This window comes from Aulostomus chinensis, chromosome 18 (assembly GCF_037954235.1).
Source record: "Aulostomus chinensis isolate RoL2024-O1b breed Wild chromosome 18, RoL_Achi_v1.0, whole genome shotgun sequence".
Lineage (NCBI taxonomy): Eukaryota > Metazoa > Chordata > Actinopteri > Syngnathiformes > Aulostomidae > Aulostomus > Aulostomus chinensis.
In genome coordinates, this window is record NC_141337.1 from 19,707,501 (window position 1) to 19,725,823 (window position 18,323).

At 45.7% G+C, this 18,323-nt stretch overlaps 1 protein-coding gene across 2 annotated transcripts in view; it reads left to right on the top strand.

The window, feature by feature from the left end:
• Positions 1-18,323, top strand: part of rbfox1 (RNA binding fox-1 homolog 1) — a 138,650-nt gene that overhangs the window by 100,869 nt on the left and 19,458 nt on the right. For both annotated transcript variants that reach the window (XM_086186070.1, XM_086186071.1), the window contains exons 9-10: positions 239-278; positions 6,057-6,121. In XM_086186070.1, coding sequence (XP_086042196.1) covers positions 239-278; positions 6,057-6,121 — 105 coding nt within the window. The remainder of the gene's footprint in view (positions 1-238; positions 279-6,056; positions 6,122-18,323) is intronic.

The window sequence follows — 18,323 nt, forward strand, 5'->3', positions numbered from 1 at the left end:
CACACACACACACACACACACACACACACACACACACACACACACACACACACACACACTGCCCTGTGGCCCCACCCAGCCTCCTCAGTCAGCCGTCCCAGAGCAGAGATCCGCTGCTCTCCCAGCCCTTTGACGATGGGACAGTGGAGATGGGGGTTGGTGGCCCCCAGTGCCTGCATGTTAATCAGCACTAACATGGATGTGTTTGTCTCTGTGTCTGTGCTTACGTCCTCTACAGTGTTGTTTACCAGGATGGATTTTATGGTGCAGATATTTATGTAAGTATTATTTGATGATATGACATCACATGCTACACCGCCATCTCTGTGGTCTCCTTTTTGTTGCTACATCCCTCCGCACTCACACAAGTTGGGGGGTTGTCGTGTTCCAGTTCTTCACACTAGATGCAAATGTTCCAGCTGGACTGGCTCGCACATTTCAACGGAAGCCAGAGTGAAGTCTTGTCACGGAACTTTGATAGAATATTCAGCCAATCAAAGCGAGCCATTTTAGAGTTCAGGATGTATTTGGAGTCGTAATAATAGCAATAATAATAATAATAATAATAATAATAATAGGGTCTTCGCCTGAGGTACCTTCAGGCTCAGGCCCTAATAATAATAAAAATAATAATAATAAGGCTGCACGGTGGTGCAGTGGTCAGCACTGTGGCCTCACAGCAAGAAGGTTCCAGGTTCGAGTCCCGGCTCAGGCACGGGATCTTTCTATGTGGAGTCTGCATGTTCTCCCCTGCCTGCGTGGGTTCTCTCTGGTACTCCGGCTTCCTCCCACAGTCCAAAAACATGCAATTGGGGACGAGGCTAATTGGATACTTTAAATTGACCGTAGGTATGAATGTGAGTGTGAATGGTTGTTCGTCTCTCTATGTTGGCCCTGCGATGGACTGGCGACCTGTCCAGGGTGAACCCCGCCTCTTGCCCGTTGACGCTGGGATAGACTCCAACCCCCCCTGCGACCCTTAATGTGTAGGAATAAGCGGAAGATGACGATGGATGGATGGATAATAATTATAATAATAATAATAATGAATACATTGCCACTCAAGGAGGTGAACCCCTAACCCCAAAGGTAGAAGCAAACAGCCCACATTTGCCAATGTCCGTCCACCTCCTTGTTTGTTGTGTGTGTGTGTTGCCATGTATCCTTACTTTGATCCATCTGACTTGTTTTAATTATTGAAATGGTTTTCGGTCCCTCGCGTTCTGGTCTTTACCTCCTGCTGACCCTGATACACTGGGGCCACATGAACAGAACTGAGGCTGCACATGCATCTTCACTCACAGCAGCGGTCAACCATGACTCCATACTCAAACAAATGAATATCAAAAAATAACAAATAAATAAATTAAAAACGGATTACAATCACATCGATGTAGTAGGAACAATGAATGGTTGTGGGATTGATTCATTATTACTCCTGTTGTGCACTGAAGAGCAAATTGGTCAAAAATAATGATATTCAATAATGATGGATATAATTATCGATTATTAAATAAATTACTCATTAATATTCAATATTAATTATTCGGGGCACCACCCTGATGAGTTCAGGGAAACTAAACTACGACCAAACTTGTAACAGTTACCAGTCTCTAACAGAGTTGATCCACTAACAGTCAATATTCTGTGACATTAACTACCAAGGGACAGCTCTGATGTTGGAGGAGGAGATCAGAGCACTGGCTGTTGCTTAGACACGTGACCACAAGTTTGTACACAAAGACACTACGACTTCTCTCTGATAATAAAATGTATTTATTAACACAGTGAATCAATCAATCAGCAACACGTTGGTATAACGGTTATCTAACAAAAATACACAAGTGATAATATGTGTGTGTGTGTGTGTGTGTGAGTGAGGGAGTGTGTGTGTGTATATGGAAGATAGAGTGAGGAGGGGAGGGGGAGCCTGATTGCCTAGCAACCAGTTCGCGTCGCAGCGGGGCTAGCAGCTAAGCTAGTTAGCTGAGGCTTGCTAGCCACTAGTTAGCACCATGGAGGTATAAAACGTGGAGCGGTTAATAACTAAGCTGAGCGCTTCGTGGAAGAGAGAGAGAGAGAAAGGAAGGAAAGGACAAAGGTAAACCCAAAAATGTGTGTTAACACACTTGTGCAGTATTAATAACAGGTAACACCTTCTTGAGATGTCACAGTTATTAATAACTAACATCAATAAATAACGTACAATGCTATGTAATTTCTGCTAATTACAGGACTTCCTTCACATAAACAGAGCATTCATAGACATCATACAACACACTAAGCTATTTCTCTGCCCAGAAAATGCCTAGTTAAAGGAATCCTTACTTGACCCGGTGGAGCAGTAAGGGATTCGATCTCCGTAATCCAGAGCAGGTCGGCTCAGTTCGGAGGGAAGCAGAGCAGTGGCGGGGCAGCCTGCAGGGTCTGCTGGAGTTACTGGTGGGAAGGTGAAGAAGCTGGAACAAGCTTTCTTTCACCAGGGACCAGTTCACGCGGGTAGCATGGCTCAGTGGTGTCTTCTTATCTGGCTGGGGGGACAGATGTCTGCTGGTGGAGTTCTCGCTGTCGCTGTACTGCTGTCAGGCCAAGGTGCGAAGATGTCCTGAGAGTGCACCGAAAAAGAACCAAACAGAACCAAAGAGGTCGAACCTTTCTTGCGCTGAAGTTTTTCCTGGTGAGGCAGATGATGTCACTTCCTGTGGGATGGTACTGGCTCTCAGCCAATAGCAGTTCAGCATGCGAACTTCCGGTCAAGCGGGGCACAAATTCTTGGGGGGGTCAGTGGCCAGAGTGAGCCCCCCCTTTATGACCCTTTATTTCAAGAACGTGGTCACTCAAATGCAGGCTTCAGAAAGGGGCGTCAGGCCTCACAGGCCGAAAGCCTTTCCTTCAGGTGGATTAATTGTAACATCTCTGAATGAATCTCTTGACCTGGTTGAGTTGGCACAACACTCCTATTATTAAACATTGGACTTCTGTAGTTCTTCCCAAGATATTTAAAGAAAACAAACACATCTAAGGGCAGGAAAGAACCTGTCACTGTCACATTGATATTATATGACTACTATATAAGTATTAACTGTCCTGGTAGAGCAGGTGAAGAACCTCCCTCCTAGTAGAGCAGGTGTAGAACCTCCCTCCTTGTAGAGCAGGTGAAGAACCTCCCTCCTAGTAGAGCAGGAGTAGAACCCCCCTCCTAGTAGAGCAGGAGTAGAACCTCCCTCCTAGTAGAGCAGGTGAAGAACCTCCCTCCTAGTAGAGCAGGAGGAGAACCCCCCTCCTAGTAGAGCAGGAGTAGAAACTCCCTCCTGGTAGAGCAGGAGTAGAACCCCACTCCTGGTAGAGCAGGTGGAGAACCTCCCTCCTGGTAGAGCAGGTGGAGAACCTCCCTCCTTCTATGAATAAGCACATCTGAGACAGCAGAGATGAAAACCTTCCTTTAAATGCAAAAAAAGGTGGAGGAGATCCAGGATCAGTGGGGACGGACATCTGCTTTGACCTGCAGGAGGAAGCTCTCTAGAACCCAGAACCTTAGAGGCAGCTGGAGGACCAGACACACACTTGGATAGTTTTTCTCCCATCAGCCTTCATGAGCTCAGTTCAATAATGTCCTCCTCTAAACCTCCACCTGTCTCCTAGACCCCATCCCAACTAAGCTGCTCCAAGACTCTCTCCCCTCGTTAGCCCCTCCCTCTTAGATATGATCAATGTGGCGCTGGTATCTGGTTCCGTCCCTCAGTCCTTTAAAGTCGCAGGAATTAAACCCTCCTCCAAAAACAAGCCTGGATCCAGAAGTTCTACCAACTACAGACCAACATCACATCTTCCTTTTCTCTCCAAGGTTCTGGAGAAAGCAGTTGCTAAACAGCTCTGTGACTTCTCCACAGCAACAGCTGATTGGAGGATTCAGTCAGGTTCCAGGTTCATCCTAGCACAGAAACAGAACTAGTCAACGGTACCAGTGACCTCCTACTGGTACCAGATGAGGGACTGGTCTCTGTGCTGGTCTGATTAGATCTCAGTGCAGCTTTGATACCATTGATCACCATATCCTTCTACAGAGACTGGAACCTGTCACTGGTATTAAAGGAACCACACTAAACTGGTTCAGGTCATATTTACTAGGTCATCTCAGTCGGTACCAGTTAATGATGGTTCCTCTGAGACACTACAGTCAGTTCTGGTGTTCCACAAGGGTCTGTGCTTGGACCACTCCTCTTCACCCTGTACCTGCTTCCTCTAGGTCACATGATCAGGAAACACTCCGTTAATGTTCACTGCTATGCAGACGACACTCAGCTGAACTCATCAATGATCCACATGGAACAAACCAGCTGACTGAACTGGAGGCCTGTCTGAAGGACAGGAAAACATGGAGGACCATCATTTCCTTTATTAAACTCTGATAAACTGAAGTTCTTGCGCTGGGCCCAAACAGCTGAGGACCACCTGATCTGATGAGACAGGTACCCTGGATGGCACCACCCTGGCCCCCAGCACCACCGTAAGGAACCTAGGAGTTCTCTTTGACCAGGATCCTTCAACTCCCACGTTCAACAAATCTCCAGGACGCCTTCTTCCATCTGCGTAACATCGCTAAGATCAGACACATCCTGGCTCAAGAAGATGCAGAAAAACTAGTCTATGCCTTTGTCACTTCCAGGCTGGATTACTGCACCTCCCTCCTACCAGGCTGGACTAATAAGTCCCTAAAGACTCTCCAGCTGGTCCAGAACGCTGCTGCCCGTGTGTTGACTAGAACTGGTAGCAGAGACCAGGTCTCTCCTGGACTGGCTTCTGACACCCTGTCACCTCTTAGTTCCCTGTTATCCAGGTAGAAACTTTCGCTCCCAGGATGCTGCTGGGCTCCTGCTGGTTCATAGAGGCTCCAAAGGTTGAATGTGAGGTGGAGTCAGGACTCAGGCACTCCCTCCAGGTTTAAGAGCAGTCATGAGATATGCCCTTAGATCTGCTGCTATAGGTTTAGACTGCCAGGGGATCTCCCATGATGCACTGGGCTTCTTTCGCCTCATACTCATATGTGCCATAGCCTCAGCAGCCCTAACTGTCAGCTTGATCAGCAAGGAAGGTCTTAAGTCTACTCTTCAAGGTAGATTGATCTGAGTCCTGGACCTCGACTGGGAGATGGTTTCATAGAGGAGGAGCCTGTTAAATGAAGGCTCAGCCCCTCATTCTACCTCTGCAGCCTCCAGGAACCAGTAGGAGCCCAGCAGCATCCTGGGAGTGAAGGGTTATAGCTGCGTAGTTGGGAACTAGCATTTCTGTCTGATATGAAGGAGCTGATTGTTGAGGACTTTGATGTTTGAAGAATCTAGAATTCTAGTGTGGATCTGACAGGGACCCAGAGCAGAGACGCCAGTCCAGGAGAGACGAATGGACAGAGAGGACGAGTCAGTAAATATGATGGATGGGAACATTCTCTGTGTGAGAGTGTGGAGCGGTCAAACCTTGACACATACACATCAACTACTCTTCATCTCTGTCTCACTCTCTCTCTCTCTCTCTGTCAAACACACACACACACACACACACACACACACACACACACACACACGGGGAGCTGCAGGGTGTCCATTTGTCATTCAGTCAGTAGTGACAGTCCAGAGGGGCTGGTGACTAACAGGGGCATCCTGTCCCCTTCCTGCCATCGTCCATCACCACACATACTTCGTATCACTTAGGTACCTCTGCAGTTTATGGTGGTCATCATACACAGCTGATGACACACACTCCCTGTCAAGCATGACAAGGGTAGCAAGGTGAAAGTGAGCGAGGGGCTTTTGGTCGCTTTTTTAATTCGCTGAGGTCTTTTTACACATACAGGAACCAATCATAGACAAGAGAGTCTCTGAGATATGGAATTAACCAGTGGTTGCTCATTTGTGTCCAGTAATACCAGTATCATTGTGCTGGTATTTCTGTTCTTGTCATTAACAACAGTGACTTCACTCTGTGTGTGTGTGTGTGTGTGTGTGTGTGTGTGTGTGTGTGTGTGTGTGTGTGTGTGTGTGTGTGTGTGCGCGTGCGCGCAGGGTGGTTACGCTGCCTACAGATATGCCCAGCCTCCTACTGCCACAGCTGCTGCATACAGTGACAGGTGAGACATGCTGCTCTACATCATCATGCTTATTTACGTTGTAGACAGAATACACTGACCTGCTGACCTGCTGACCTGCTGCTCTCGGACTGATGAGATGTTGCTCTAGTTTGCATACAGGCTTCGCCCTCTAAGAGCTGTCATTCTTCCCCTCACTGCATCTCAACTTGACTCAATCAGAACTTTTCACTGTTGCTCTTAGGTGGAGGAACATTCACAATTCTGTGTGTGAGCGAGCGAGAGAGAGAGAGAGAGGTAGAGCTCTCTGCAGTGGCAGCAAAAGTGGTCAGTGATATTAATGCATTCTCACTTTGGCTCTTCTTATGATTCATTGATGAGCTCTGAAGGGAACTCGGTTGCTATGGTTGGTTATTTGTTTAAAAAAAAGAAGAGAAAAGAAAAAAGTGTGTTCCCAGAAGAAGGATTTTGGAAATGCTGCTCTACATTGTGTGCAGTTGTGAGTGTGTTTGGGTGTGTGGGTTCATCCTGGCACGTGAAGACATCAGCAGAAATTCGGTGGGTAAAAGAAGCTTCTCACTGCCGCTGCGCGTGTCGGTCCAGGCCAGTGTTCAGGGACACCAACCCTGTGAAAAGGGATCCCGTCAATTCAATTGCGATGTGATTCCGGTGCTAAATCTTCCATCTAAAAAAAATCTAAAATATAAAGGATGTTTTTGTCCTCCTCTTATCCGGTGGGTCCGGGTCGTGGGGGCAGCAGCCTCAGCAAGGAAGCCCAGACTGTCCTCTCCCAGCTACTTCCAGCAGCTCTTCAGGGGGAATCCTGAGGCGTTCCCAGGCCAGCCCAGAGACATCATCCCAAAGGATTTTTTTTAATTTTAAAATCTTTGGCTATGAACACGACACCTCCCACCGCCCTCCCCTGCACTGATAAACACCACTGTGGAAAGTCGAGCATCATTTTGCATCAGATGACTACGCAGCTCCAGAGAGAAACAAGTCGTTGGAGAAAGTGTGAGCACTGAGCCAGGGTTCGACGTGGGTCCTCTTTAGAGTTTGACATCAATTTCTGAGTCATTTCGTCCTTTGAGGTGAAAGGTTGATGGTGCTCACTCCCCGTCACCAGGCACTGCTGCCTTTGAGCTTGTGAACGGTGGACAGTGTCGACACAGATGTGGACTTTTTATTGTTGATATTTGTGGATTTAATGATCCTGCATTTTCACACGATCAGATTTATTGTTTTGGGACAGTCACTGTAGGCATGTGAAACATGACATCATCCATCGTGATGGGACCGGCCCCGCCTCTTTCTCTTCATTTTAGATTTGTACTCATTTGTGAAGGTTCAAGGAGGAAGTGCTTTTGTGACTTCTGTTTCTTCTTGATTTCCATCACAACACAGTGCCTGTGCTCAACAACGCACTTCATGAATGTTTGAAAGGCCTTGCATCTGAAGCTCATCTCCCATACGCCCATCACCATTTTATCAATAATAAATACACTCATAACACAATGAATAATTTGTGTTGAATTAGTCCATGCTGGGCTGTAATTTTAGTTCATAATGACATATTAGTTGCAGATGTCTGCCCCTTTGGATTCATTATTCATTCCATTTCTCAAGCTTGGTTTGCATCAACAATCCCGGCAGGCAGAGTCACCATCCATCAGGCTCAGCAGCCGAATGCCAAACAAGCACAGCCAAGTCTTCCATTCCACACAACAGGGCAGAGAACAGCGCTCAGACAAAGCAGGTTCACTTGATCACAAGCTACCGTGCTCACGAGTGATGACTCGCACTGCAGTTTTCGAGGGTGAAATAAAGCAGAGCCTAATTTGAAGGAATGAGGTTCAGAAAAGACAGCATGAAATGATTAATGGGCCAAACTAAAGGAGGTGAAAGCAGCGGGTCCTGCATCACACACTCAGACTGCCACTGATCTCTTAATCTAACCAGACACCAGTCCTTAGGGCAAATATGAAGACATGCTGTGATCATTGATGCTAACAGAGGATAGAGATGTAGTCCAAACCCTCCCTCATCTTCCTCACATCAGTCCATCCTGCCTGGACCAGCTCTCTTCTCTTGTCCCCCCTGCACATCCTATCTGTGTCCTCATACTGCTGGGATATCCATTTTGTGGTCTCCATGACGCCCAACTTTGGAACTGTAAACAACAACAAAACAACATTCTGTGCTGGCCTGTTTAAAGGGAGCAGTGCTCAAATCAATCTGGGCACTCTCTGTTTTCATCTGATGACTGCAGCTGTAGTAGTGGTCTATGTGGAAGGGGGCCAGGCCCCATGAAGACATGACACACCCATTCTAGACTCAAGCAAACACAACTGTCCAAGTCTGTCTGAACGTCTTGATTCCAGTTCTGACAAAGGCTACATTCTACACACTGTTCCTTTAAAAGCACTTTTCGCAGTCGAGGCTCCATCAGTGAGTAAGATCAAGAACTAATATTCATCAAGAAGACTGGAGATGTGGCTGTGACCAGTGTGGCATCAGGTGTCTCAGCTCACCCTGCTTGTGGGCCTGTGTCATCTTGATCTTGCCATCTGTGCAGACCCACACTGGCACCACTCAGGCACCGTACAGGCACCACTCAGGCACCACACTGGCACCGTACAGGCACCACTCAGGCACCGTACAGGGACCGTACAGGCACCACACTGGCACCACTCAGGCACTGTACAGGCACCACACTGGCACCACTCAGGCACTGTACAGGCACCACACACACACACACACAACCGTTTCCAGGGATTCATGTTGACAGAAACAAATCTGGTTTGCAGAAGCTTTCAGACACGCCGTGTAACCAGATTATGCAGCTCCTGCTTCTAAGGGAGGTCGATCAACACCGCCACAGCAAGTCCTGTTTGAGATTGGCCAGAACCAAAGTCCCAGATGAATGTTCTGGTTTTCCTGCCTTTTACCATCAGAAGTGTCAGTGTGACAGTGAACTGAGTTACAAGGAAGGAAGAGGACCAATAATCATTTGGTGTCATTCTTGATACACTATAATGTCACGAAGATGTCCCAGAGAGGTACTATTACTACTAGTAGAAGTAGTAGTAGTAGTGATAAGCGGAATCTTCCAAGTGGAGAATCTTTGACTGTCCAGTACTTCATTATGACACAAAATATCTAAAAAAAACAAAACAAAACAGGTGAGTCAGGTACACTGTAAACAATTGTCCCGTAAATTAACAGTAAAATACTGGCAGCAGTGGTTCCAGTATTTTACTGTTAATTTTACGGTTCACTTACTGTTATATAATAATAACCAACAGTAATGTACTGTAAGTACTGTACTGAATTACAGTACATTACTGTTTTTTTCTTGATTTTTACAGTAGACTACCGGCAGCAGGGTTTCCAGTATATTACCGTTTTTATACCGTTTGCTTACTGTCAGCTTAATTTACAGTTTATTACTGTTATATATTAAAACACCGTAAATTGCAGGATTAACAGTGGTAGCCACAATATTTCTTTTTATATCACCAACAAACCTTCTCCATAATTGAACAGAAAATACAATTAAGTCATGTTTGTAAAAATAGCATATGACTGTAAGTCAGTTAATTTAAATGCAGCAGTAAAAAAAATCTATGGAAAAGAAGAGACTTGAAAATATCTTCCCAGCAACATTTATGAAACCCAGCATTTATGTCAAACATTTGCTAACATTTTAAAACTTATTAAAACATAAAGTCAGAGGGTTAGAGTCCTCTTAGAACAGAACAGTCATCACAAACAACATTCTCTCTGCAGTGCTAAATACCCACATTTTTGCAAGGTCAGAATGCCTTCATGGAAGTCCATTAGTTTTTTCAGGAGAGTGGACACATGGCAACTGAGCGTGGTGGACTTCTTCTGAACGACTCTCCCTGTCCTCTGGGAGATCGTCTTGCCCTGGCTGGCCTCGGTTGATCCCAATGAAGCGCCTGAAAACCATCCAGTTGTCTGAGATGAGAGGCCATAGTCTGCTGCTATCTATGATGGGAGGGAACCCTAATTACTGTCATTAGTAACACCTGGGTTTAGCCTGCAATTTCAAGTAGAAATGCTGTGAAAAAGGTCTGGTGGGCAACAGAAACCTGACCTTTGAATGAACTCAAGAGTGCAGGCAGCCTCCTCTTGGTACTGCAGGTTGAAGATGTAGTTGATTGCGAACGGAGCAGCTGGTCACTACATGTCAGTACTTCGTTAACTTGTGATCCAAAAGTTTTAAAGAGTTTAAACTTGCTCTTCTAAATTTTTTCTTTTGATGTTAGCTGCTGTTAGCTGTTCCCACTAAAGGTATCCATTCATGTGATGCACAGACACACAGGAAATACTGCAAGATAGAAGCACAGCTATGTTTCTAGCTGCTAACCAACCAAAAAACAAAACAGAAAAAGAACTAACTGGCGAACTGAACTGAACTATTCAGAAATGTGTCCTTACCTACACAATGATGACGGCAAGTTGCTAAACAGTACTGCTGTACTTTCCTTTAAGCTTACTGATCACTCACAGTTTAGGATATTCAATAGAAGTACTTTTAAAAAGCAAACATCCCCAGAAATATAACAGGTAGGCTTTTCAACTCACCTGTTGGTGATGGAGGATTCTCAAGTCCACCCAACAGAAGAGTCCAGAAATGGCTACTCGGCATGCGCCTCTTGAAATACTGGACTGGACCCTACTATTTACCGTTCATTCAAACATCACTCCCAAAATGCAATGTTCTGAACGGTATGTTACAGTATTTTATGGGAAACGGTAAAGTGCCCAGAAATATTGCCCAGAATGCATTGTTTTCTACAGTAGCCTACTGTTTTGAGTGAAAACAGTAGGCTACTGTAGAATTTGACCGTATTCTTACAGCATTTTGTTACAGTGCATGCTTTGTGTGGAATGGTATTTAGCCAGTATAGCACAGTCCACCAACATGAAGAATCTAATGTGACTGCAAAAACATCTTAATCAAAGACCTACCGGTCCTCCATTAAAAACAAGAGCTTTTCCTAAACACAACTATTTCTACAACTCTGACACGTGGTGGAAAGTTATCAAAATCACTAACTCATCATTAACACACCCAAGCACACCCCAATATGGTACAGCCCTGACTTTCTCTCCGGCAACACCCCATTTACTTCCCAACATGGCAAAACAAAGGAATCAGTCACTTCCATCAACTCTTTGAAAACAACCTCACCTTTAACACACTGATCCAAAAATACAGAATGAATAAAACCCAACTCTTCCAATATCAACAACTCAAATCCACAATCAAATCTAAGATCAACATAACAAACAACAACCTAGAACCGCCTAAACTGGGTGAGAAATCAAGAAACTTATTGACTCAAAAAAATAGTATCAAAACTCCATAAACTCCTATGCAGTACAGATGAAAATATAACACTCCCAACTAAAAAATGGGAAAAAGATTTATCAATTTGTCCCACTTCCGACTTTTGGACACAAATCTGCATAATTAACTTTTCTATGTCTAAAAACACAAACTTACAACTTACTCAATTTAAGACATTACACAGAACTCACATCACACAACATAAAATGTTGAACATAGGATTAACAGACACAGACACCTGCACACAATGCACCTCAGGGACCAGTGACGATGAGGATCACACCAGCTGGAAATGTCCACCAGTTCACTCCTTTTGGCTAGCCGTGACAGAAAAGCTCTCTCTCTCTCTGTGTCTGTCCCCTCTCCTCACTTTCCTGATCGATACATACTAGCTGTTACTTTAAGTTTATCACAATAACATATTTTGATTATGATTGTTACTGCGTTCCTTTGTTTTGTTTTTTAAATTTATTTTCTTGTTTTTCTTCATGTTCTCTTTTCCTACTCAATTATTATTATTATTATCATCATTATTATTATCATTATTATTATTATTGTTATTATTATTATTATTATTATTATTATTATCATTATTATATTCGTTACTATAAATAATTGTACCTTTGATCCCAACTGGACCAGATCCGGTGGGCCTGGACCTCTGATCTCCTTGCCCCTCTTGACCTCTCCCCTGTCCTGCTATATCTTTTCCCTCTGATCCCTAGGCAGTGCCCCAATGTGGCTCATTACTCTGGTTTTCATGCACTACATAACAGTTTAGAACTGGAAAATGGGAAACGCAACAATCAAACCAAAGACAAAATCCATTCATAAGAAAATTCCCCCTCCCGTTTCCTTTTTTTAAAAGCACCATATCCACCCCATCATGTACAAACTAAAACAAGAACATCATAGGGTCTTCGCCTCGGAGGACCTGCGGGCTCAGGCCCTAAATATTTTAACAACACATATAGAGACAGGATGAAGTACTGAGGTGGAGAAGGTGGGGGGGTTCCTCTGGGATGATGGGCTGACCCCCTTTATGTAAGCTTAAACCTTTTTGTCACTATATATAAGTTATATAATACTATAATTTTAATTATAACAATGGAACTTGATGACTTTTAAATATCAGTGTCCTTGTAATTTACCACTGTAATAACACTCCTCTGAAAACCTTGGAAAGTTGTCCATCTACACCCACATGCGTGCTCACGCACACACATACACACACATACACACACAAACCACAGGTATCAATGTCCACACTCCCTGTATGTCGATGTAATTGTGTTGTATTTGTCTGATTGTCTTGTACACTGAATTAATTAAAAAAAAAAGAATCTAATGTGACGAATGTCTTCTCACATACTTTGCAGTGTTGACCTATTTTTGTTGAGTTCTGAACAATTTTATATATAATTCGTAGACTGTCTCTAGACAAGGTTCAGAGGAAACATAATAGTTGTGTTGTGAACTCCCTCTTCTTCTTCATCTTTGTTCAGTCATGCATCTTCATGCTTTGTTGGGCTGTTGAAAACGTTTCCTCCATCTTTATCTTTCATTTCAGGGTCATTTTAAAAATACATTTTCCTCAATCGCATTTGAATTTGTGTTGTAGTGGCAGTTTAACACACACACACACACACACACACACACACACACACACACACACACACACACACTGGCGATGAGTCCGGGCTCTGCTCTAGGAGATAAGATGGGTCAAATGCGGTGCTGGGCTGACGGTGGGTGTTGGGGGGCTGCCGGTGAATAGTAATGTCCAAAACTAATCGGGATTAACTTCTAATCGCTCGAACCACTGGGCCGCTATGCAAATCAGCTCAATTATGGGTACAGCCCCTGGCCCCTGATTGGTTCTTATCATGAAAGGCAACGGGGAGGGGGGGGGGGTTGAGCCTGCTTCTGTGTTTTTCCATCTAAAAATAGAGAACACAGTGTCATTCTTTGATAGAGAGAGTCTATGTTTATAGTGTTTATTAATTTCTCATCTCCACATTGCAAATGTTTTAATCACAAGTCCGTCTTCATTAAAGCTGAACCGGGACTGGGACCAGTCCAGCTACTCTGCTAGACTCTATGACAGCAGTCATAGGGGGAGGTGCTGACTGTACTGGTTTATACCAGATCTGATTTCTGATGAATGGATGACCACTTTTATTCTCTGACCACGAATAGCAAGATAAATAAAGGCCACTGTGGGCTTGAGGAGAAGGCAGTTTATTGGTTGCATTGAGGTACAGTCCTCCTCATTTAGAACACATTTGCAGCAGTCATGCATAACATCACCTCTGACTGAGATCAGAACAGTCACCAGTTCTAGTGATACCAGTAGGTGGAACAGACAGGAACTGGTCATCAGAGGAATGGTCACATGACACAGAGCCACCAAAATGCAATGCCAGCCTAAGTCTACAATTCTACAATTCTACAATTTCATTTAGCAGACGCTTTTGTCCAAAGCGACGTACAACACAAGCAAGAATTCAGACTTAAGGAAAAACCTATAGTAGCGCAAAAGTGCTTCAGTTGTGATTTGGTCACAGGTACTGCCATCTAGTGGCAGAAGAAGTGTTGCCCCCCCCCCCTCCCTTTTTTTTTTTTTGGACAAACATACAACATCACACAACACAGTTGGTGCTACATAATCACTAAGTGCTGGGTCTTGGACCCTCTGACTTATTCTACCCCACAGGACAAAGAGGAGAAGAGTCAGGTTCAGTGCCTCGGTGCTGTCTGAACAATTGAGTCTTCAATTGTCTCTTAAAAGTAGAAAGGGACTCAGCAGAATGCACAGAGTTCGGTAGTTCATTCCACCATTTGGGAACAACAGAAGAGAAGAGTCTGGCTAGAGATTTGGAGCAGTGCTGGGCTGGAAGCACCAGGTGTCTTTGGCATGCAGAGCGTAGTGGGCGAGAAGGAGAGAAGACCTGGATCAGGGATTCCAGGTAGGCTGGAGCCGTTCTTGTGATTGTTTTGTGAGCCAAGAGAAGTGCCTTGAATTTGATTCAGGCTGCCACTGGAAGCCAGTGAAGAGAAACCAGCAGCGGGGTGACATGTGCCCTTTTGGGCTGGTTGAAGACCAGACGTGCTGCTGCTCCATTCTGGATCATCTGCAGAGGCTTGAATGAGCATGCAGGGAGGCCTGCCAGAAGAGAGTTGCAGTAGTCAATGCGTGAGATGACAAGAGCCTGAACCAGAAGCTGAGTGGTCTGTTGGGTCAGGAAGGGTCTGATCTTCCTGATGTTGTAGAGGGCATAACGACAAGACCGAGAAACTGAGGCCACATGAACCTTAAAGGTCAGCTGGTCATCAATCATGACACCCAGGTTTCTGACTGAGTTTGTGGGCACAAGTAGGCTCGAGTCAAGTTGGACACTGACCTGAGGCTGAAAAGATGGACAAGCTGGAAAGAACATAAGTTCAGTCTTAGAGAGATTCAGTTGAAAGTGGCGTTCCTTCATCCATGTGGAGATATCAGCCAGACACGCTGATATACGATCTGAGACCGTTCTGTCATCAGGTGGAAAAGAGAGTAAAAGCTGAGTGTCGTCAGCATAACAGTGGTAGGAGAAGCCATGGGAGCGGATCACTGCACCAAGTGAGGTGGTGTACAGAGAGAAGAGAAGGGGACCAAGCACTGACCCCTGAAGAACCCCAGTCGATAGGCCATGTGACCTAGACACCTTTCCTCGCTATGACACTCTGAAGGATCCGTCTGTGAGGTAGGACTTGAACCACAACAAGGCAGAACCAGATATGCCGAGCTCAGAGAGTGTGGAGAGGAGAATCTGATGGTTCACTGTGTCAAAGGCAGCAGACAGGTCCAGCAGAAGTAGGACAGAGCACTGACCAGCAGCTCGAGCTCGTCTCAGTGACTCAGTGACTGACAGGAGTGCAGTCTCAGTGGAGTGGTCACACCTGAAGCCAGACTGAAAAGAGTCAAGTAGGTTGTTGTTCCGCAGATGTTCAGAGAAGTTCTAAGTGCAGGTCAAACTAGGACAAATGATTCTAAAACCCATGATATGACCTGCAGTGCCCCATTGGGTCCTACTGGGTTTATCTATTCATCATCGTCCTCCTCCTCCTCTTATCCGGTTGGTACGGATTCATCAAAGCACAGAAACAGCACTCATCAGAGTTACCAATGACCTCCTACTAGCAACAGATGAGGGACTGGTCTCTGTGCTAGTCTTATTAGATCTTAGTGCAGCTTTTGATACCATTGACCACCATATCCTTCTACGAAGACTGGAACATGTCACTGGTATTAAAGGAACCACACTAAACTGGTTCAGGTCATATTTACTAGGTCGATCTCAGTTTGTACTAACTAACAATAAACCCTCGGAAACCACTGCAGTCACTATGGCGTTCCACAAGGGTCTGTGCTTGGACCAGTCCTCTTCACCCTTTACCTGCTTCCTCTCGGTCACATTATTAGGAAACACTCAATTAATTTTCACTGTTATGCTGACGACACACAGCTTTACTTAACAATGCATCCACATGAAATAAATCAGCTGACTAAACTGGAGGCCTGTCTAAAGGAGATAAAAACTTGGATGACCCTTAATTTCCTTTTATGAAATGCCAATAAAACTGAAGTCATTGTCCTGGGCCCAAAACATCTTAGAGACACCCTATCTAATGAGATAGGTACCCTGGAAGGAATTACCTTGGCCCCCAGCACGACCGTAAGGAACCTCGGAGTTCTCTTTGATCAGGATCTGTCCTTTAATGCCCACATTAAGCAAATTTCTAGGACTGCTTTCTTTCATTTATGAAACATTGCTAGGATCAGACACATCCTGTCTCAAAAGCATGCAGAAAAACAAGTCCAAGCCTTTGTCACTTCCAGGCTGGATTACTGCAATTCCCTCCTATCAGGCTGCACCAGTAGGTCCCTAAAGACTCTCCAGCTGGTCCAAAATGCTGCTGCCCGCGTGTTGACGAGAACTGGTAGAAGAGACCATGTCTCTCCTGTACTGGCTTCTCTGCATTGGCTCCCTGTCAAATTCAGAATAGAATTCAAAATTCTCCTTCGAACATACAAAGTCCTCAACAGTCAGGCACCTTCATATTTGACAGAGCTCATAGTCCCCTATTATCCAGCTAGAACCCTTCGCTCCCAGGATGCAGGGTTACTGGTGGTTCCTAGGGTTTCTAACCGTAGAATGGGAGCCAGAGTCTTCAGCTATCAGGCTCCGCTCCTGTGGAACCGTCTCCCAGTTTCGGTCCGGGATGCAGGCACCCTCTCGACCTTTAAGAGCAGACTTAAGACCTTCCTTTTTGATCAGGCTTATAGTTGGGCTGCTTAGGCTGGCCCTTAGATATGCTGCTATAGGCTTAGGCTGCTGGGGGATCTCCCATGGTGCACTGGGCTTCTCTCGACTCCTCTCTGTCCTCCTACATGTGTCATACATAAATCATACTCATACATATTACTAACTCATCTTCTTCTCCGGAGCCTTTTGGCTCCCCTCATCCCAGATCCTGGTGCTGCTGGAGGAGGCTGCAGACCTGAAGAGGCTCAAGCTGCCACCCGTAGCTGCACCTGCTCACGTCCCCCGTCTGTCCATCAGTCTCTTCCTTTTCTCTCTCTCTTTATCTCTGTCCCACTCTTTCCTTCTGCATAAATGTCTTCCTCCATTTTCTGTCTTTGTCTCTGCCTTGCTCTCTTTCCCCCAACCGGTCAAAGCAGAAGGCCATCCCCATTGAGCCTGGGTCTGCTCGACGTTCCTGCCTGTTAAAAGGAAGGTTTTCATCGCCGCTGTTGCAGGATGTGCTTGCTCATGGAGAATTGTTGGGTGTAAATTCATTGAAGGAGCGTGGTTCTTTACCTGCTCTACCTGTAAAGTGTCATGAGATAACTTCTGTTGTGATTTGGCGCTATACAAATAAAATTGACTTGACTTGACTTGACTACGGATCGGGGGGGCAGCAGCCTCACCAAGGAAGCCCAGACTGTCCTCTCCCCAGCCACTTCCACCAGCTCTTCCGGAGGAATCCCAAAGCGTTCCCAGGCCAGCTAAGAGATATAATCCCTCCAGCGCGTCCTAGGTCGGCCTCGAGGCCTCCTCCCAGTTGGGCATGCCTGGAACACCTCCTGAGGGAGGCGTCCAGGAGGTGTCCTCACCAGATGCCTGAACCACCTCCACTGACTCCTCTACATGAGGAGCAGCAGCTCTACTCTGAGTCCCTCCTGAAGGACTGAGCTTCTCACCCTGTCTCTAAGGGAGAGCCCAGCCTCCCTGAGGAGAAACTCATTTCAGCCGCTTGGATTTAGGATCTTGTTCTTTCAGTCATTACCCAGAGCTCATGACTACAGGTGAGGGTTGGAACGTAGACTTGTAAATCGAGAACCTTGCCTTTTGACTAAGCTCCCTCTTCACCACAACAGACTGGTTTAGCACCCACATCACTGTGGACGCCGCCCCAATCCGCCTGTCAATCTCCCGCTCCATCCTACCCTCACTCGTGAACAAGATCCCAAGATACTTAAATTCCTTCACCTGAGGTAGGACCTTCCCCTCGACCTGGATTGAGCAGGCCACCCTTTTCTGGCTGAGGACCATGGCCTCAGAATTGGAGGTGCTGATTCTCATGCCAGCCACTTCACATTGGCTGTGAACTGTCCCACAAGAGCTGGAGGTCGTGGCTTTATGGAGCTAAGAGGACCACATCCTTCTGCCACCAAACTTGACCCCCTCCACCACCTGGCTGTGCCTAGAAATTCTGTCCATAAAGGTTATGAACTGAACCGGTGACAAAAGGGCAGCCATGGCTGAGTCCAACCCCCACCAGGAACAAATCCGACTTACTGCCGGCAACGCGGACCAG